The following is a 21,596-nucleotide window of genomic DNA, read 5'->3' on the forward strand; positions in this document are numbered from 1 at the left end:
TTGTGCAGACAGAAATTAAATAAGCTACAGGTGCAGTGTTGGTGAGGTGGGTTCTGCCTCACTGCAGCAGAAATAGAACTTCCAGCCAAGGAGTCAGGATGTGCTCAGAGGGCGGACAAGGAAAACCATGGCTGGGCCAGAGGTGCCTGGAGGGATGGAGCGTGCACACAGAGCTGGGTGCTGCAGCCCCTCCCAGCACAGAAGGAATTGCAGACATTTTCTGCAGCAGCTCCTGTGACAGATGTCCTCTGACAGCAGCCCTGCATCCTCATCTGCTCCAAAGCACAGCCAGCCCAATCTGTACTTCAAGAAGTCAGCAGCTCACAGACAAAGAATTAACCCAGGGAGTCATAAAGCAGAGAGGTTAGGCTGGATAAATTTGGCCTTTCTGGGGTTTTTGATAAAAGCAAAACCAACCCTCAAACCCAATAGGAAGAAATAAAATCTTCTCTTGTGAAAAATAAATTTCTGGTTTTGTCTGGAGATATAACCAACTTTCATGAGTACAGTTTGTTGCTACTGACCACATCCAACAGAAAGCAGAAGGAAAGTCATCTGTTCTGTTTGTGCCTGTCTGGCTGCCCTGTCCCCATCTCCAAGCCTCATCCTGAGGGAAACAAAAGTACTGAAGTTCAGATCCAGGCATTGGCACTTCAGGCTTCTGTGGATCTTTAGGGAAAAATCCTGCAAAGGTTACCCAGCATTTTATTTTGGGAATCCCACAACAGAAGGCGATTTTATTTTAGGTGTACACTCTGTAGCTGCTTTCCACGGTGGCTCCTTAGGATCACAAGATCTTGGGCACAATCTCTCCTCCTGTTTCACACATCACCAGTGAGGGTGAGCGGTGACTTTGTCCAAACAGCTCTGTCAGTGCCAGCATTTCATCCTGACATGTTTCACCTGGGCAGGACACTCCTCTTTGCTTGGCTTCCTTCTCTGCTCTAAGCAATTCCACTCAAACCCCCAGGACAGTTATTTGGAGCTCACTGGTGAGACAGGAACAGTGCAGCTGAGGTTTGGGGCTCCCTCAGTGCTGACAATTTAAGGTTTGGCATCCTACACAGGTGTATTTAACAGAGAACCAGCTCTGATTTTTTCCTCTTTTTTTTTTAGAGATTGAACTGAAACTCCCAGGAAGCAGCACAAAGATAACAAATGAAAACTAAGCCAAAATATAATCACTCTAATTATAATGACTAATAAAAAGAGATGGTTAAGAGAGAAGTTGCAGGAGCATTGAAGCCAGCTGTCAAGATCCAGCCCATCTGATTGAAAACTGACAAGCAAGTCAGCTGAGGGAACACTGCCATGTTATAAAATAGGAGAGCAGCAGCTTGGAGGCTTGAGGGTGGGGTTTGGGGTTGTTTGTGGGTGGTTTTATTGTGTGCTAAAAAAACTGCAACAGAAAATGGATGAAGTGAGAAGAAAACTCATTCTCACCTGGATTATAATGCAGGATTAACTAGAAAAAGAAATGGCGAGTTAAGAAAACTTATGCTACTGACATTTGCTAAAATCCTATTTTCTACCTTTAAGCTGAGTGGTTATGTTTAAAGGTTTCTCAGATGACTTATCAGACCTTAAATGCTGTGAATGAAGTAGGATCTTTGAATTCCCAGTGATTTCTCTTTGAGAATTGAAGTTGTGATGGTGCTGGTAACCAGCTTACCCAGGCTGCACCTACATCCTTTTAAATATATATATAAAAGTATACATAAAAGTATATATAAAAGTATATATATATATATACTTTTATATATGTGTAAAAGTATATATAAAAGTATATATATTCTTTTTAATACATTACTTATTAATATGTTTCATGGTTCTAATTCAGCAGCTAAAACAATCAATTTAAAAGTAGGTAGAGGTGTCAGTTAAAATGCAAGGAGAACTGGAAGAATAACAAGGAGAAATCCAGAAGATGACAGAAGAGAATTGCTTTTACTTGAGGCTGCAGGCTGGAGCTCTGCATGGAGCCCCTCTCAGGAGGTTACAGTAGGAAATGCTGACATCTGTGGGTGAGATGGAGAGCTGAGCTGGTGACCCAAGTTGCTAAATGCTGTCCTAACTAGAGCTCAGAAAGGCAACTCGCTGTGTGATCCAGATTTCGTCTGCTGCTGAGTACATGCACAGGCCTGCTGAAGGGAAGGAGAGAAGAATTAGGGCAATTTTCTCACCGCTTGGTTATGGTGGGAGAACAAGGGAAAAGTCCCTCTCCTGTCTTTTCCCTACCCCAGCCTCAGGCTAGGCTGCCTCTGGCTGCTGCTGCTGCTGCTCTGGGAAAAGGCTGTCCCTGTTTGTGTGGGAAAGCTTTCCCTGTTTGTGTGGAAAGTTTTCCATTTTGTCAGGAGAGCAGGGCCCTGCTGTGAGTGCCTCCTTGGCTACCCAATGCTGCATTTCTGAGGCAATGTTCAGGCAGGAGATCTAAACCAAATTTTCACAGCGAAAAGCAAAATTGAAATGTATCTATTAAAATGTGCTGTTCTCCTCTGGAAGAACCAGCAATCATCGAGGTGTTTGAGGATTGGCTGCAAAGCTCTTGGCAAGCCCAAAAAGAAAATCAATTTCTCTTTAGTGCATATCTTGTGCCTGAGTCAGCTTTGTTGCAGCCTCGTGGCTGTGGGTGACACTTCTCTCATCCCGTGCTTGATTTTTGAATGCTCCCATGAAATCCCTGAGGAATCCCCCAGCTCTGGGGTCACATCTCTTGCAGGTGCAGCACAGAACTCATGCACAGGTTTGCAGTAGGCTGATGCCCTCTGCTGGGTGTGAGAGACTAGAAACATGGAAATTCCCTATTTCAGAGTGGGATAATGGCCCAAAACCCCTTCCAGCAGTCCACTGGACAGTTTAATGGCAAGAGTTCACACCTCCCTACAATATTTTTTAATACATGTTGGAGGGCAGCTGATGGTTTGAGATCTAATTGCTGTCTATTTGATTTGAACTCTAATAACAGTAGTTCTGGCTATGGCTTCCACATTGGTGAATATTAGATGCAACTTGTAATTAATGATCTTTGAATGTATTAATTTCAATGAACTGCTCCTCTGCCATCAGCTGGATTTAAAAGAGTGTATAATTTAGAGAGAAGTGTCAGAAGGAGCCTTTATTTAATTTGCATTAGCGTGGTATTGGTTAGAAATCAGTATGAATATGAACAAAGCTTTCAGAATATTTGCTGAGGAGTTATTGGGGAAAAACACCTGGATCATGAGGGAACAAGCTACCATATGTCAGCACACCCTATATTCCACTGAGAGATCAGCTGAGAAATGCTGGAACTGCATTTCTTGACACACAAATACGACAAAAGAAAATTGAGAATTTTAGGGGAAAACAAATTCAAGCTGGAAATGGTGTTTGTGTTCTGCCATGAGACTGAGGACTCTTAAGGCCCTGATGCTGAGTGCTGTAGGTGTTTCTGTCACACACCAAGGGACAGATGTCCACTTAACCTCTCTGGAGCTCTGTCTTCAGAGAGAGTGTGTGCAGTTGTCCATCCTGGCTAATGTAATGCCTATGAGAAAAGGCTGAAAGGAACGTTAAAACAGATCGAAAATAGGTATAAATTTCTCACCTTAACTTTCTTCTTTTCCCTTAGAAGCTTTAATTCTGACTTCTAGATTTATAAAATTACAAACTTTGTGTAGGTCTGTCCACTTCCAGATCTCTCTGATGTATTGAATGGCAAGAAATTCAAAAGTTAGAAGTTGTCTTATGTTACTGAAGTAATGAATTTAACTGATTAAAAAAACAAAAAACCCAGATTCATGCTGTGTCTAAGGATAAGGCTATAACACCCTCCCAAAGATAAATGTCTTTTTGCAGCAGTATTGCAAGTTAGTGTAAAGCTTCTCTGAGTTCATTACCTGACTGCTCTATGCTGTTAAATATTTAACACAAATAATCCCAAGGGACACTTCATTGGTTTGAAATGTTCAGCTTCACAAAGGGGCACATCCTGTCTCTGGTCTGACCAGGTTTGTGCAGCCATGCTCACAGGGTCAACAGAAGAACCCTCACTGACTTTTGAAGATGTTAAACTTGACCATTTTCTAAGCATCAAGTGAAGTTTGCTCTGTGTGAGAAAGCAGAGTGTTAAGGACTGGCTTGGTTTCTTACACAATTCTGGAGCTTCTGCTCAATAATCCCAAACTGATTCATGGGATATTCATTCTTCATAAACCAGTCTTTTACTGTCATTGATTTTTGTCCCTTGAATATGTAAACTTTGCCAAGACATCAATTTTTGCAATTAATAGCAAAAGGAAAGTTTTAATACAGCCACTGAGGTACATCTGGATTTTGGATTTTATGGAAAGCAGTTGTTTCCTTTGGCTCTATTAAAAGAATGTCCTGTTTAACAGGTTTAGTTGTGAGTAATTCTGGCAGATGGGGAAGTACATGTGCAGCTGGGAGTCACATGCACTCACTTTAAATGTTGAAAAAATAGTTTGTGTGTTTATAAAAACAGCAAAAAGAGAAACTCATGCTGGAAGCAGGTTAAATCTAGCAAAATGGTAAAGTCTGACTTGTAACAATGTCTTTTAAGAGAAAAAAGGCACGTGGAACTGTATAAAAACCTGCTGCTGAACTTAGTGACACACTACAGCCAAGGCATGTTAGGAGATGCAGCTAAATGGAAATGTCACAAATACCTTAGGAGGACATGTGAACAGCCAACACCAAAATGTCTTTTTTTTTACCAGAAAAAAACCTAAACCCTGATTGTCCTCAGGGACAGTACTCACTATTTGTATTGTTAGGAAAGAAGTGTTTTATTTGGGAAGGCATCACCTGCTAGTGCAGCTGTAAAATGAGAGACTGAATGTACTCACTTTGCACAGACTGAATGGAGGTGCAGAAATCCAGTTCTAATCATGGGATGCTCTAGGCACCTTAAGGAGTTAGTGAATCCAAAATCTGGCTGTGGACCTGAAGGGGTTGCACTCAGCATACACATGAAAGCCTGTTAAGTTTATTAACAGTGGGTACTGCCAACTCTGGTCTAATTAAAAAAAAAAATAAGCACATGGAAATTACATGACTCAAACAGCTTTTCACCTCTCACTCTCCTGAAAGTTACCTGTTTATATTTTCACTTGGTTCAAAAGATTGCTTAAGAGATGAAACAGTGAGAGACATCCACTGCAACAGATGCCAATGCTCTGACCAAAAAAAAGAGTCTGATTTCTTTTTAGAACAGATTTAATAAAAATGCAGCATCTCAGTGCTTATACTCCAGCAGGACCAGCAGATGTCAGCATAACTCAAAGCATAACTTTGGATTTTGGCAAGGCAACATTCAGAACAGAACAGAACAAGATCTGCTGAGCACACTGTAACTTTATACAGCTTTACCAAGTAAGTCTGCAAGAACTTAACAGTATTATTGAGAAAATGTGACCCAGCAAACCAAATCACCAAAGGACAGGAAATTTATACAAAACACAACAAAAATACAAAGAATAAAAATGTTACTAAGACTTAATTTACAAAATCTTTTCAATAAGCCTTCTTACAGTGTAAAAGTTTAATATTATGAGGACAGATAATGTATCAACTAAAGACACCAAAAAACCCAGATGAATGGAAGGTAATGGCCTAGATAATCTTGGTTTGGAAACAGACACTCAAGTTTATTTCAGTTGCATATAAACCTTAAAAATCAGTAAAAAGATAAAAAAACAGGGAGAGGGCTGTTGAAGTACTGGTTCAGTCCAATTACAGACTGATAACAGAGGAAAATTGTTTTAATTTTGTTCTACAGAAAACAACAAAGTAATAAGTAATATTTTAACACAGTGCCTTGACAGGTTAATTTCAATATTTTAATATGAATTCATATCCTTCTGAATTCCTAAGGATAACTTGGCCTCAAAAGCCAGTAACTGGGATGAGACCTGAACACCTAAATGCTTTTGACTCCTTTTTAAGTGAACAGGATTGGATTTACCAGATGTAGCTTCAGTATTCTAGAGAAAATACAGTATTCACTCTAAATACTAGAAAGAGAGCTCTATTAATACTGCATGTAAATTCATTGAGAACTTTCACATAAATCAGATTAAAACCCACGAGATCCTGAATTTGAGGAGGAGAAATGAGGGATCTGCAGAGATGGTACATTCTACAAAGCAATGCATGAAAGAATTGTGTGAAAGAAGAGTGGCTCAGGAGAGATCACGTTAGAATTCAGCACCTTGTAGTTGAGTACAGCTGTTCAGTGAGATCCTACCTGCATGAGTAAGAATCCTGATTCTTAACAGATCTTAATAGATCTTGTGGCACTCATTGCTAGCCTGGAGCTGAACTCCAACTGTACAAGGATCCATCTTGCTTTATCAGTGCAAAGACAGCAGCGTGGTTATGGACATACCCACACTGAAAACAACAGTGAGAGTGAGCGCATTCACCCCGTGGGTGCTGACAAGTCCCAATAGCTTACAGCAAACTAAACCCTGTGTGTGCTGTGTTTACCCAAAGCATGGCCCATGCACTCAGGATGGAACAAAGGCCATGGTGGCCCCTAGCCCACGTGCTTGTTCCTGATGATCTCCCCGCCCTCGATCTCGATCTGCTCGTAGAGCCACTTGCGGTCGCAGCGGCACTCGGTGCCGCACTTGTTGGAGCCGCACTTGGGGCAGGCGTAGAAGCAGCCCAGGCAATCCTCGTCCAGGCAGTCACACAGGTCCATCCCGCTGTACAGCAGCAGCCCCTGGCTGTCATACACCTTGCTCTTGGCTGGAATTACCTGCCTGTGCAATGAAAAATAAACATCTATTTTTTTCCGTGTTAAAATCCTCTTATTGCTTTGATGCCAAGTTGCTGAGAGTTTTTAAAAGGAGCTTCCCAGAAAGAAGTTTTTCTTTTGTCTTTTACATGTGTTTTTTCACAGAGGTGTGTACAGCCTGCTAGTGGCTAAAAGCTTTGCATCACTTCTGTGAATGCTTCCCATGCAAAACCAGGACAGGAGGGAAGTTTGCTGTCTTCAGGTGCTCACTTTAACACTGTTCATTTCAAAGATACCTTACTGTGTTTGGTTAACGTTTGTCAGTCCTAATTGTATCTCCAAAAAATTGTATCCCCACTCTGTGCCCAAACTAAGCAGGAGAAACAGAGGGAGAGGGAAGGATGTGTAGTTGGTGAGCAGCATATTTAGTGTCTGTTTCTGTCTGCTACAGTTACACTTAATGTGATACAACACACTAATGTGATTATTTCTTGAATATTTTGACAAATAAAAAAAAAAAAAAGAAAAATAGAAGAAAATTTCTAATCAGTCACATTAGAAGGTTGTAGCTTGTTATCCAGTAATTTCCAAATTGGATGTTCACTTTGTTTTTCAAAAGGAAGGTAAGGTCCTAACTTGCACATTTTTGTTTACCAAGTGTAACTACTGAGTTTACAGAAAGATGATGACCAATATTTCAGTGTAGCCTACTTGATCTTAGTGTATTCAAATTTATCTTATTATCAGGATTTTAGTTTATGCATGTATTAATAGCTACATCTATGGTCTGTGTAGTATTGTGCCTCACAAACACCTTTTTGTGTTTGCCTGAAATATGAACTGTAAGCTAACGTTTTATCTTCTCTTTTATTTATTTCAGGAATGAGAGGGATCTTCAACATCCCTAAAACCAAGAACTCAATCCATACCCACACAAACATCCACATAGCTAATGTTACAGGCTGACTATTTTATTTTCAAATGAAAGTTAATGTAAACAGAGCTAACAAATTACCTGTCTGAATTAAACACTGAGATTTTTGTTTGCCTTCTTTTTTCCCTTTTACTGGTCTCTGGAGTGAACTCAGTCTGCCGTCCTGGGTTAGCAAACTGCAGAGACTTTAAAGCCTTAGCAGTACGACCCTGAAGGAAGAGAAAATGTCACTTCATTAGAAATACAAATCTTAACAAAATATCTAGTCAAGGATATTGTAATAACCTAGATGAATTCTTGACCTATAATTCTATGACAACTTCAAATCTTCATGCTAGAGAGCTATACCTGTCTCTGACCCCAGCAACACAAGCTTTGTAGTGGCAGTTTTAATCAATGCTCTCAAATCATCCTGCTAATCACAGTGACACATGATTGAAAAACACAGCAGGGGAGCAGCTCCTAGGATGCAACTCCTCTTTGCTCAGGGTGCAGACTCCCTGTGCACAGCCTGAACGCTGCAGCCAGCAAGGCACCAGCCGCATTCCAGGCTCAGCACCTGGAGAAGTGTCCTCCCACAGCCATTCATCACTGTCCCTGACCTTCACAGCCCAGACACCACAACAGCAGCACACTTAATGCACCTCCCTGCAGGCTCATTTCATAATGAGCTGCAACAGAAAATGCCTTCTTTTCCTTTTTAACTGAAGAGACATCTTTAGAAGCAGCTTTTGCAGTGCTCAGTTTCAAGCACAGGAGTTTGTTGTTTGCAAGGCTTGAATAACAGCTTAAAATACCAGCAGCAGTCTGGTATCCACATGAATTTTTAAGTAGGCACAATTTTTCAAAACTCAGAGGCCATATTATTTAATTAGAGGAGAAGATTTTAAGGTTCTCCAAACAAAGGTTTAAATACAGTAAACCTGTACATCTAAAAGACTACATCCTTTCTTATTTCTAGGTGAGGAAAATGAAATTTATGTGGCAGTTATATGAAGTGGAACAGCTTGCAGAGTGCAGAGGGGACTGGAAAACTGATCCATATACATACATCTGGGTCCAGCCTTCTCCTCTGTCGCTCCTCAGGTTCCACATCCACACTTCCATTGATGATCTGCATACACTTGGGACAAAGCTTCCAACCAGGAACAAACTGCCTTCCAAACTTGGCGCTCAGGAAAGCTGCATCGTCCAAGTCAATGGCTCGCAAGTTTTTCTTTGACAGCTTTCTGTGGATGTTAAAGGGATCACAACAGGATTTTTGTAAGTCTTCAAACCTCTCAATGTAAATTTTGGCGTGGTGGAAGCAGATTGTGTTGTTCTCTGACAGGGTTATGCCAGTCCTCAGCTGAAGCAGCAGGAGGTCAGATGAAGAGATATCTTGTTTGGTTTTGAGGCCAGTGTGACGGGTGTAATAGATCTTGTGGCACTCACTGGTAGCCTGGAGCTGAACTCCAACTGTACAGGGATCCATCTTGCTTTATCAGAACAACTCAGCTCGTTTATTTTGCCCAAAATAAATCTTTGAAGCCTTCAGGAGTTTCAGTGAAGATCACCCTAGAGAAAGCATTAAAATCAATCAGATTTGCAGTGCAAACTTTTCTCCATAAGCCTGACATACTGGATTTAAGTAATTTAAAAAACACATAAAGAAAATATAGCCTTCTAGTCCAGATACAACTAACATTTATTCTGGAACTAAACCATGCATTTTATATTCCTTTCAGAGGCTTTATTTTGGGGTCATGTGGCTTTTGTGAGCAGTCCTCTGTTGGACAGTTATTTCATAGTTAGGCACTAATACCAAATTAAACTACAAAATGCCAAGTGAGCCACTGCAGACTCATGTTGGAACCCTGGAAACTGAGAATTTCTGTGCTGGCAGGCACTGACCCCCAAAAGAACTGTGGAGGCTGTGGAGAAGGTTTCCAAAATGGAATGACAGAACTGGGATTGTGGCTGTGGAGTTTGAATAGAAGTGTGTGATATCACCAGGTGGAAAACGGAGAGTTTAAGGTTTCAGAATATAGTAATATATATAAAGCAAGATGGAGGTTTTAGGGTGCAGGCTGGTCCTTCTTCTGCACCTTCTTCTCCTTGGGTTTGGGTGGGTTTGTGTAATTGCATTAAAAAGTCCACATTGTGGGCACGGGTGGTTGGTTATTGAGTTAAAAGTAAAAATAATTTAGGTCTCACACCCTGCTTGTTGCTAGCCCAGTGTGGTCCCAACACACCAGAGCCTGAGCCCATCTTGCACTATTTTTTCCACCACAACATAAAAAACAAACTTTTACCAAAAGAAAGGAATCACTTGCTCTCAAATCCTCCAAGAACCTTAATTACAATGAGTGTAGTTTAACTGGGATGCTTATGTTCACCTACACCCTGTTCTGCAAAGGCAAAACCCAGACAAATGGAAAAGCAGTCTACTGGTTGTGTCTGGGAGAGAATAAAATTCTTCACAACAGCTGGTGTGTGAATGATTTTTTAATCTTTTTTAAAAGACCACCTGTCAAACTTCACCATCTTAGTGAACTAGCTCTATGAAAATCTTTTATTATTAGCTGCACAAAGTTTGTGTTTCAAGCCACGGTAACTGAAGCTGCTAATGACCAAAGTTCACTGCAAACGAGTTAACATTTGAACAGCAGTTCAGGCAATACCAAGTAACTTTACCCAAAGAAGTTTGTTCCATCCAGCCTGCTTCAAGTGCTAATGTGCATTTCAGACTCATTCCTGCTGTGGAAGGTGGGGTTCGTGTGTGTGGCTGAAACACACCATGCCAATACACAAGTGATAGTCTGAATTTTCAACACTTGTAAGTCAGGACTCCTGGAAGATGTTCCTATTGAGAAACCCAATTTGTCTTCTAAGGGAAAAAAAAAAAAACAAACCAAACCAAATAATTATTACAATGTGTGGTATCTGTACCATGCTATGCGATATTAAACTGCACAAAAGCACAAGTCTGTCACCTCGCTTTGTCCAAAGGACACTACTGCTGAGGGAACACGGGGATCTCATCCATTAATGCACAGCAATTCCGGGTAGGAGCTGCAGTTTCTCCTCCGCCTGGGAGGAGCTCACGGCTGCTTTTGCTGTGGCGGAAAGAGGAAAGTGCTGGAAACCGCAACCCCCGGGCTTTGTGCGTGCGATGTTTTCCAGCGCTCCCCGCGCACCCGAGCTCCCTGAGGGGCAGCCCGGCGAAGGAGGAGCCCGCCCCACGCCGGCCTGGCAACGTCCCGGCAAAGGAAGGCCCGGCCCTTCCGCTGCCTCCGGGCCGCCACGGTCCCTCCCTCCCCGCCGTGCCGGTACCTGCCGGCGGTGTGTGTCCCGCCGTGTGGGCCGTGTCCCGCTCCGGCCGTGGCCTCCGTCCCTCCGCGCTGCCCGGCGGGGGGCGGCCATCAAGGGCGCCTCGCCACAGAGCCCGGGGCGGCCGGAGCGGCGCTTCCGGCGGGCGGGCGGCCACAGCGACACCTGGCGGCGCGGAGGAGCGGCTCTGACCTGAGGGGCCCGGTGTTTCCCGGCACTTCCCGGTGAATCCCGGTGTTTATTTCCCGGTGATTATTCCCGGTGATTCCCGGGGCCGGTGCTGAGCGAACGCCCCCGGCGCGGCCGGTGAGCGGAGGGCCGTGGCCCGGTGCAGGCTCCGCCGGGCTGCAGACCGGCGGCGCTGAGGGAGAGCGGCACTGAGCCGGACCGGGGCCGCGCCGGGGCTCGGGAATTGCCTGTGCTGTCCCGGGAATGCCCTGTGCTGTCCCGGGAGTGCCCCGTGCTGTCTCGACAATGCCCTGTGCTGTCCCGGCAGTGCCCCGTGCTGTCCTGGGAATGCCCTGTGCTATCCCGGGATACCTTGTGCTATCTTAGAGTGCTCTCTGCTGTCCCGGGAACGCCCTGTGCTGTCTCGACAATGCCCTCTGCTGTCCCGGGAGTGCCCTGTGCTAACCCAGGATACCCCGTGCTATCCCGGCAATGCCCTGTGCTATCCCGGGATACACTCTGCTGTCCTGGGAATGCCCTGTGCTATCCCGTGAATGCCCTGTGCTGTCCCGGGATACCCTGTGCTGTCTCAGGATACCCTCTGCTATCCCGGGATACCCTGTGCTATCCCGGCAGTGCCCTCTGCTGTCCCGGGAGTGCCCTCGTCTGTCCCAGGATACCCTCTGCTGTCTTGGGAATGCCCTGTGCTATCCCGGGAATGCCCTGTGATATCTCGGGAATGCCCTGTGCTGTCCGGGGATACCCTGTGCTGTGTCAGGATACCCTGTTGTGAAAAACGCCAATCACTTGTTTTTAAATTTTTTTAAAGTTTAATAGTAATAAAATGGTTAAAAAGAATAGTAACACAATTAGAGTAATAACAATTTTGGCAAATTGAATTAGGACAATATGAGACAATAAAAACAAAGAGTTATGGATATCCGGGTACCTTTTTCTGGGCATCACGAGCCCGAAAAAGGACGCCTGCTAACAAAGGATTAACCCTTAAAAACAATAGCCCGTTGCATATTCATACACTTCATACATGATGCATAAATTCCATTCAAACACAGGATTTTGTCTGGTCATTGTCAACTTCTTCCTTCTAATCCTAACAGCGCCTTCAAGGCGGGAAGAAGTTCGTTTCTTCTGATAAGAAGGCAATAAATTCGTTTCCCTGAGAGATTTAGGTGTCCTGTGGCTGCTATCTGCTGCGAGTGCCTCATTCCTTTCTTTAAAAAAACCCACTAATATAGTTCTTATTTTAACAAATTTTATAACCTAAAACTGTATTTAACACAGTATTTAAGAGAATTAATACAGCATTTCTTTCTAACACAACACATATAATATTCATTTTAATATTTGCGAAAAGCCAGTCATATAATACATGCATTTTTCACACCTGTGCTATCCCGGGATACCCTGTGCTGTCCTGGGAAAGCCCTGTTTTATCCCAGGTGTCACCTGTGCTGTTCCAGGATACCCTGTGCTCCCTGCAGGTCCCTCAGCCTCTATTTCTCATCTCACCCCAGCCCCAAAATCAGTTCTTACCAAAGCTGTTCTTTGTTTTAAATAAATAAATAAATAAAACCAAACCCCTCAAATCTGTCTCTTCATTCGGAGAAAAAACCCAACATGGCCTTTGGGTCACCACAACGTCCCTCAAAAGTCTGTCACTCATTTTTGGTCACCACAACGTCCCTCAAAAGTCTGTCACTCTTTTGTGGTCACCAGAACGTCCCTCAAAAGTCTGTCACTCTTTTTTGGTCACCAGAATGTCCCTCAAAAGTCTCTCACTTTTTTTTGGTCGTCAGAACATCTCTGAAAAGTCTGTCATTCTTTTCTTGGTCACCAGAACATCCCTCAAAAGTCTGTCACCTATTTTTGGTCACCAGAACATCCCTCAAAAGTCTGTCACTCTTTTTTGGTCACCAGAATGTCCCTCAAAAGTCTCACTTTTTTTGGTCACCAGAATGACCCTCAAAAGTCTGTCACTCTTTTTTGATCACCACAACATCCCTCAAAAGTCTCTCACTTTTTTTTGGTCATCAGAACATCTCTGAAAAGTCTGTCATTCTTTTTTTGGTCACCACAACGTCCCTCAAAAGTCTGTCACCTATTTTTGGTCACCAGAATGTCCCTCAAAAGTCTGTCACTCTTTTTTGGTCATCAGAATGTCCCTCAAAATCTGTAACTTTTTTTTGGTCACCACAACATCCCTCAAAAGTCTGTCACTCATTTTTCGTCACCAGAACATCTCTCAAAAGTTACTCTTTTTGGTTGGTTGGGTTTGGGTTTTTTGGTTGGTTGGCTTTTTAAAATAAATTCTGCTGTGTGTTCAAGAGGTGCCTCGGTGGTGAGGTGGTTGTGCTGGGATGATCCTGAAGGTCTCTTCCATCCTTCAGGACAATAATGGATTTATCAGGGAGGAGATATGAAATTTTGACCTGCCTTCATTTGGTCCACATCTAAATTGTGAGAGCACACCCTGATTATTCATGGAGTTTTTAGTTTTTAGAACAAAGTTAGTTCTAGAGTTCAAAGAGCCAACAGAACACAGTTGCCCTGGTAAGTGGCTTAAATTTATAATGTTCCAAATTATGATGGTACTGCTGATATCTAAAAAAAAGCCTCAAATTACCTCCTAATGCCCATACAAAGGTTTTGTTGTTCTAACTAAATGATTGCTTTCCAACAGATCTCCAGTGGGTGTTAACAGCAAGGAAGCTGATTCTTAGGGCAAATACAGAAAGGCATGGCAAGAACCTAAAAAGAAGAATTGTAGTGAGCCATAGGAGCTGGTGTGAGTACCAGAACAGGGAATTCCATGGGGATTCACAGCTGTGCTGACACTTAGTTCTAAAGAAATCATTTGGGACTGAGATGAGGCAGCAGTTTGGGTAATAGAAGCTCAGCTTTATTTACCCATAAATATTTGGGCAGAGTGCTAGGTGCTCTCTTGAGACTCAGCAGTAGGTTTTTATCACTTTGGTATATTTTTGCTATGCTTTTATATATTAGAAAATGGAGTACTGAAGCCAGCTGGGCACATGGAATAGAAACATCACAAAAGACCCAAAGCAGCAAAGTGGTTTTTGTTTGGTTTTTTAAAAATTCTGTTATTTACAGTAGCCTTTGTCAGTACTAGGAAAAGATTAGGGAGAGGGTATTTTCATCTAGAAATATGACACTGAAATTGCCTTTAGAATGCAAGACTCTAAATCAGGATACTTTTTACCTAACTTATTGAACGATGTTGAAGAATTGGTGGGATTGTGGTCTGAAAATAATCAAAAGCCTGTGAAGAAATTATTTTTTCCCTACTTCAGGAGATACCCAGGGTTCTAAAGCATGGGAATGTGAAGCTTTAATATGTGGGAATAACATCATGCAGGTTGTGCCATTTGCTGTTTCTCTATCTGCCCACTAAAGAAAACCATTGTAAATTCCAGATATTAAATCATGCAGTGGGCCAGCAGTGATAGAGAGACTGTGAAGTGCTATCATTCAAGAAAGCCTCAGTGAGGCTGCTTGTGCTGACTTGTGGCTTAGGATGAAATATGTGGAGTTAATGGAGGGGAATAATTCATGAGGGGAGATATTTGAGCTACAGGTTGTGACATCAATTTGTATTACATAAATATAGGAAGGGCAGTGAGGTGTGTTCACTTTTTCACTGTTAGTGTCAATATGTGAGGCTGACTGGATGGGGCTGCTCCCAGGTTATTTGGGGATTAACAAATCTGCCAGCCACGGATTTACTCTGGTTTTGGTCGATCACATTCGCTGTGCTGTGTGCAAATGGGATGGGGCTTTAATGACAGAGACCTTTGGGATTCAAATGATTCTCAATAAGGATGAAGGGGAACTGGAACTGGGTGTGGTAGAAATATTCTCATATTCTGGTGATTCTGGGTGGGTGCAGGCACAGAGTTTGTGGTGATTGGGAGTGGGGCTGCAGCTGAGCCTGATCCCCAATTGGCCCCAGCTGTGAAAAGCAGGTGAATAATATTAAAGATAACAAGCCATGGAGTGCCCAGGGTGCTGAGCAATCACACAGGGTGCAGAGGGCACACAGGGGCAGGCCATGAGGGGTATAAAAGGCTGAAGGACAAGAAGAACTGGTATTTGTAGCCTTCTGAAGTGGTGTGGTGCTGTTCTGTATGGGCTGAAGCTCTCTGCGGTTGGATGGTGGCACTCTGTGGGTCGTGGCTGTCTCAGCTGTGGCAGGTGGGAACTTAAATTTGTTTCTCTGCCAGTGCAGGTTGGCTCCATTTGCCATTTTCACTCATAAGGGTGTCTGAAAAATGTCAAAGCTCATGCTGCAAAGCAATATGTACGTCAAGGTTATTTTTGATGGAGTTTTGGTTGAGCAGTAGCCCAAGTCCTACTCTCTCCAGTTTGTGTCTGCTCACTAAGTCAGTGATTTTTGTCTCCCTCTATTCCCTCACGTGTAAAAACTGCACAAAGCAGTATTGACTTACATCATCACTTAAAAATTGCTACTTTCCTATTGCCTTCATTTCCAGAGCTTAAGGCAATGACAGATTTGCTGCTGACCTGCAAAACGCTTTGTGATAGACTCAGAAGAAGGCCATGTGTAACTGTATTCAATATAGTATAAACTCCAGGTAGTTCACTTCAAATTTCAAAGGTAATCAAGCAAAAATTTTTCATAACTGTCTGTAATTTGACCATTGTTCAGCATTATTTTAAGATCTTACACTTGCTTTAAAAAACCTCCCAGAAATTCTGTTCACCTATATGATATCCAGTTAGTCTGGTCTAGAAATCAGCAGAATAGTGGAAAGTGTCAGATTTGATTTCTTTTTCAGTCTAAGCAAGTTGGAGGATGCTGTTAAATTGGGTTTTCATTAAAATGAAACAGGCTAAGATATTCCACTAGTATAGGATCACTATCTCATTGAGTGGAATTTTTTTTAAACTTTAGTGTCAAATGGAAATAAAAATGTCCATTTTATTTTATTTGGCATATTTGGGAAAAAACCAACCTGAATGTAATTGTGGTTACATATTTTTGCTACCACCAGGGATCCTTTTACTTTTTTTCAAGGCAAGCATCTCTGTCTAGCTCCTACAAAACGTGCTGGAATATCAAGTAGGCATAGATGTTGTCTGCTTTGAGTTTCTCTATGATTTTCTTATTGTCATCTACTCTTTCAGAAACATGAAGTCAGCGATACAGAGAGCAATTGTTGCAGGGAGAAAGGCAGAAAAAAGCTGATAGTTTTGGTAGGGAGCATTTAGACATAAATGGAAAAAGGGAAATAAATAGCCTATGTGAGTTTTCCTTGTAGATAATGTGGATGCCAAGTGCTGTATTTTATGTAAAAGTCATCAAGTAATGTCACAAACAGAACTGTTTGTTTCACACTAAATCTGTAAGTCTTGAAAGTCTGGTTAACACCATAAAACTAATTTAAAAAAATCTTAAAAATTACCTTGGCATATTTTGTAGCATGCTAGTAAGTTTTATTTTGTTAGCTGTGGATATAATAGCATGTATGTCATGCCTTAAATTGCTCTCTGGCCTAGTTGTTCTGGTTTTTTTTGGTTTTTTTTTTTGGTTTTTTTTTTTTTAATTTTTGTTTGGCAATGTTAGAAAGACTTCTGATTATTTAAATTCACATTTACATTTTGGCATGCAAATGTTGAATATGTGGATTTGTGTTATGTGGAGTTTTTAGGGTATCTAGAAATAACAGAAATTCTGTCAGGTTGAAAAAAACCCCTAAAATTCCCCGTCAACACTGAGTGTTGCTGTCTCACGAAGAGAATCCTCTGCTTTACTGGCATTGACCTTGGGATGCCTCTTTGGGAATCTTCTGCCCTTTCCAGGCTGATTTCGTGACAGTTCCGATAAATTTATAGCCTGGAACATTCCCTGCTCAGTGAGATCTTTGTGTTGAGGAGGATTTTGGCTGCTGCTTCCAGCCTGCTCCTCTTGTCTGAGCAGCTTCACAGATGATGCAGCATCACCCTGCTGCTATTCTGTGTTCCCTGCTTTGGGGCTGCAGGGGATGTGCTCAGAAACTTGGATTTGGTGCAGCCACTCTGTGCCAGTTTGGGACACAAACCCAATGTCTGGGAGTTTCTTTTACTCCTCTCTAAAGGTATTGAATTTATTTCTGAGTCAAAAAGCAAAGACATTGCTAAAACAATCTCATTCAGCCTCCTCCTAATCACTTCCAGAGCATCCAATCCTTGCACAGCCCTAAGACAGTCAATGGTTACTCACTGGTAACAGGTTAGGGTGCTTGAGGAATTTAGGGTTTGTCCTTTCCTGAGAAAAATGTCCTCTCCATGCTTGGCTTGATGGCAAATGAGGGTTGTTAATCTGACAGCTGGTGAAGAATCAAATAGGGAAAACTACATTTTTTTTTTTTTTTTTGACTTGGTGCATGCTGAATCATTTGTCTGGGTGTTACTTCTCCCCAGTGCACCCTGATGTCCCAGGGAGCAGAGATTATGAATAAATGATCTGTGAGTGGGCTTTCTGTCAGTGTGAGTGTGGGTTTATGGATCACACAGCACTCCAGGAAGCCTTCCACATTTTTGCCTATTAAATAGGGCTTGATTCATGGTTACTCAGCATTTCTTTGATGCTCTTTGCCTTCAATTAAGGCTGCCTTGATGGAGCACCAAAGCTGAGGAGACAAAAGGGACAGATCAGCATTTAGGTCAAGAATTGTCAGTTCTGTGGCTGCCAGCAGCCAGTGCAAAGTGGAAAAATAAATAAATATATAACTAGCAGTGATTGATTATTAGCCATTTTTTGGAAACTCTTGTGTGTGATGTTGTCTGTAGAGGGAGAAATTTTCCTGTGCTATTTTTATTCAAGGCAAACATTTCCTCTGTTGACATGGCTATACTGACATAGCACTGCTCCTATGGGTAGCTGATGCATACTGTATTAAAAAAAGGATATTTTCCAGGGCATATCACATCTCACTTAACAATCACCAGCTGGTTATCTCATTGAGAAGGTCCTTAGCAATATTACTTAGGGAAGTTGAATGGCTTGCTGAAATCCTGGAGCAGACCAGTAGCAAAGAAACAGCACCTCACAAGCCTCAGTGGGGACTTGAGGTCTCCTGTGCAATGTTTTGTGGCTGCAAAATTCACATGGGACACATGTTTTAGAATGTTTTACTGCAAGAGGATGTTTGCTTGCTAAGTTTGCTGTTCCTGACTCATGGGTTCTGCCACGCTTCCCCAGTTCCACTCATGGAGCAGCAAGTCCTGAAATGTTTGAGGCAGGGAATGTCAGAAACTGACTCTGACATTTGATTATGAATTGAGCTGCTTATACTCTTGTCTTGATATTAAAATGCTCACTGCAGCTGGGTGTCTGCACAAACCAAACAATACATGTTTGTGAGCATAGCTTCCTTTATTTGCAGTCCTCTTCTGCTGCAAGGGTTGGGCTCTGCAAGAAATTCTGTGACTGTTCTTCAGTTCTGCAGTGCTCTACTCCGTGACTCACTGTACATCAAAATTTTCTGTCAGCTGTAGCTATGGGAATTACCATGGTGCCTTGAAATCCTTTTAGAAATAAGACAGTTATCCCGTGAAACCTTCACTGAAATCAAGTTTATTTATATCTTTTCTGGTTTTACTTTTGAGAGTGATTTATTTTTTTTTCTCAAGCCATGGGAGGCAGTTACACTGTCCATCAGTTTTATGGCCTTCTGACAAATCACTGACCTAAAACCACACTGTTTGCCCCCTGATTTCATGCCCCATTAGGTATTTGGAGTGAAAATGCTCCATTTCTCTGCAATTGATAGGCCTGTTAGCAGCTTCCAGCAACTACTGTGAGTAGTCTCGGTCTAATCCTAGCAGTTTTTGGCTTGCAGAAATGAATGTAAACCCATTACATATTGCATTAGGCTGTGCTTTTTAAAAGTGTTCAATAAATTAGATTTTTGGCTGCTTTATCCTCTGTCATTGTTTTGAAAGATAAACAGGGAGAGACTGACAAATGATGGAAGGGAAATCAAGTGTTTGGCACTGCCCATAAGAAGCACAGTAAACCTGTTTAGCCTGACCCATTTTGTGGGTGTACTTTGGGTATCAAAGCCAAACCAAGGCTAGTGCTTTTTATGCTTGAACTAAGCAATATATGAGTCAGGCTGCAATTTATCTAGTGTTGTTGAGTATATTAGGAGTTACAGCAACAGTTTTCTTTATAGATTTTATTGAATCCAAGTAATATACGAGGCACCCCTCAGCTTCCAGAGGAAATGAATGTAAGTTAATATCAGCAGGTGTGCAGACAAAAGAAAGTGTAACTAATCCTAAAGGCCACCTAGAAGAAGTTTTAGTTTTGACAGTAATTTTAAGCTTTGGTTTTTCAAATTAAGAATTTTCATCTTATGCCTTTTTGGAAAGCTGAGATACAGGAAAGGTGATGCCGTGCACCACACACACAATGAAAATTTCTTTGTGGAGGCAGTGCCATTGAGACTTGTTGTGTCTCTGGGTTTTAGTGCCATTCCAGTGCCAGCACGGTGGCTGATGTCCTGTGTGTCCCCAAAGTATTGAGGGGAGGCTCCATCCATGTGTGTGTCCAGTGCCAGGAGCTCAGCAGTGAGCTGCTTTGAGAGCCCAGGGTGCTTTTTATTCTATATCTGAACACCCTCTAGAATTTCTCCAAACAGCTTGTTGAGGCAGCTCATTCTATCAGCTGGCTTTACTTGTTGGTGTCATAACATTCTTCTCTTTCCAGCCAGCCCCAAATGTTCTGTTTAAGTTTTTCCCTGGCTAGGTTGAGTACCAGCTTCGCCATAATGAAATGCTCTCATTTTATCTGTAATGGTTTTCCCATGTCTGTCTCTGAGGCAGACACAGCATGTTAGACTGCTGGTTTGATGCAGACATAATTCCACATTTCCCCAATAATATTTCTGATAAAAGCATTCCTTGTCCTCTAAGTCTTTGTTGCATATGTCAAAGGTTTTGTTTCTTGTGTCAGTAATATGAATTTTCTATGATCTAGAACCACTCTTACAGTGGAAAAATAAATTATTCATTGTTTAAACAAATTTTGGTTTAGAAAGCCCATGGTTTTCCTGAGCTTTATAGTTAGCAAATTGTTGGGAGTTTTTGCTTCTCTTTCTTGCTTTGGATCAGCTCAGTGTAATTCCCAGATAATTAAGTTGCTGTGTCAGTACCCATTTTTCATTTTCAGAGTGGATTCTCTGTTCATGTAGGACAATCAGTGTTGCTGTGTGACTGAGAATAGGATATACTTTTATTTCTTTTAGTCAGTAGCGAGATATTTAACCTTTTTTTTTTTCCTTGTGGTTGAGACTTTTTAAAAATTCCTTGAGATGTTTTTGTAGTTGCTGAGCCATCCAGCCTCCTCCAAGTCTGCTGCTGTTAGGAGGCATCACAGGCTTTTTCACAGCTGATAAAAATGTGCTCAGGGGTGTCTGAAATCCCAGAGAAATCATTGTTTCACTATGTTGTGGGGTTAATTTTGGTTCTGAGATTTTCTTCAAGCAATTCTCAAGTGCAAAGCACAGTTCTGTAATTGGGGTTGGTACCATTTTATCCAGATGCTCGTTCCTTAGCAGGAACAAAAAGATTCCCATTATCTGCTTGTCCAACTGATGTCTAGACATGTGGACATGACTTCAGGTTTCCAGCTGTAAGACAATTGCTAACTGTTTGAACATATCTCCTTGTACTTTTTCAGTTTTTGTTTTCAAAGGAGAAACTGCCTTTTTTCCTTACATTTTTAGTATTTCAATTTTAGTTTTAAAGTATTCATAACTGTGTAGTGACACTTGTCTTTCAGATATTTGAAATTCACATAATCCTTTCAGAATGTGTTTTGTTTTTATGGTTTTATGTTTTGCTTTGTTTTCATGGTTTTATTGCCCTCCAGCTGTAGGAGACAAACATTTGGGGCCATTTTTTATGTTGATTTCATGTTATTTTAAAAACATAAACATACCACTGAAACAAGTTGGTTAATTATTCACTTTAATAGACTGTGACAAAAATGTTTTTATTTTGTGTAATTTCCTTTTCTTTTCTGTAATCTCAGTGTTTATGGCTCTTTTTATGGTTTTTATTGCTCTTTCCCCCTTTATTTTGGTGCTTTTTATGGCTTTTTCCCCTTTATTTTGAAGCCTATACACATTGCTTTCAATCAGCCTCTTTGCAGTATGATACTATAATGAGTGGAATAATTCTAAAATTTTAGAGTCTCCATGACTCTTACTGTTGATGACAAGCATTCATTCACTAACTGTCTATGGATTTTGGAATATTAGGAAGTCCTTGGTTTCTAAAAATTCATTAGTTTTGTGTGTCTGATTGTCCTGGTTTGACAGCCAGGAGCCACATTTATGGTCTGCAAATTGCATGTGTCGAGTGTTGCATAAAAAAAAAGTTACAGCAAAC

The 21,596-nt window shown here is 41.7% G+C and overlaps 1 protein-coding gene across 1 annotated transcript; it reads right to left on the reverse strand.

Annotated features, from left to right (window-relative positions):
* Positions 1-4,183: 4,183 nt before the first annotated feature.
* ARL14EP (ADP ribosylation factor like GTPase 14 effector protein) lies at positions 4,184-11,102 on the reverse strand. The gene is made up of 4 exons (XM_054283683.1): positions 10,992-11,102; positions 8,728-9,233; positions 7,758-7,885; positions 4,184-6,767 (listed from the first exon to the last, which is right to left on the reverse strand). Exons 2-4 carry the CDS (start codon positions 9,148-9,150, stop codon positions 6,539-6,541), a joined length of 780 nt encoding a protein of 259 aa, XP_054139658.1. The 5' UTR covers positions 9,151-9,233; positions 10,992-11,102; the 3' UTR covers positions 4,184-6,538.
* Positions 11,103-21,596: the final 10,494 nt, after the last annotated feature.

Source organism: Melozone crissalis, unplaced genomic scaffold (genome assembly GCF_028551555.1).
Source record: "Melozone crissalis strain CALT ecotype California unplaced genomic scaffold, PUWL_Pcris_2 ptg000038l_1, whole genome shotgun sequence".
Lineage (NCBI taxonomy): Eukaryota > Metazoa > Chordata > Aves > Passeriformes > Passerellidae > Melozone > Melozone crissalis.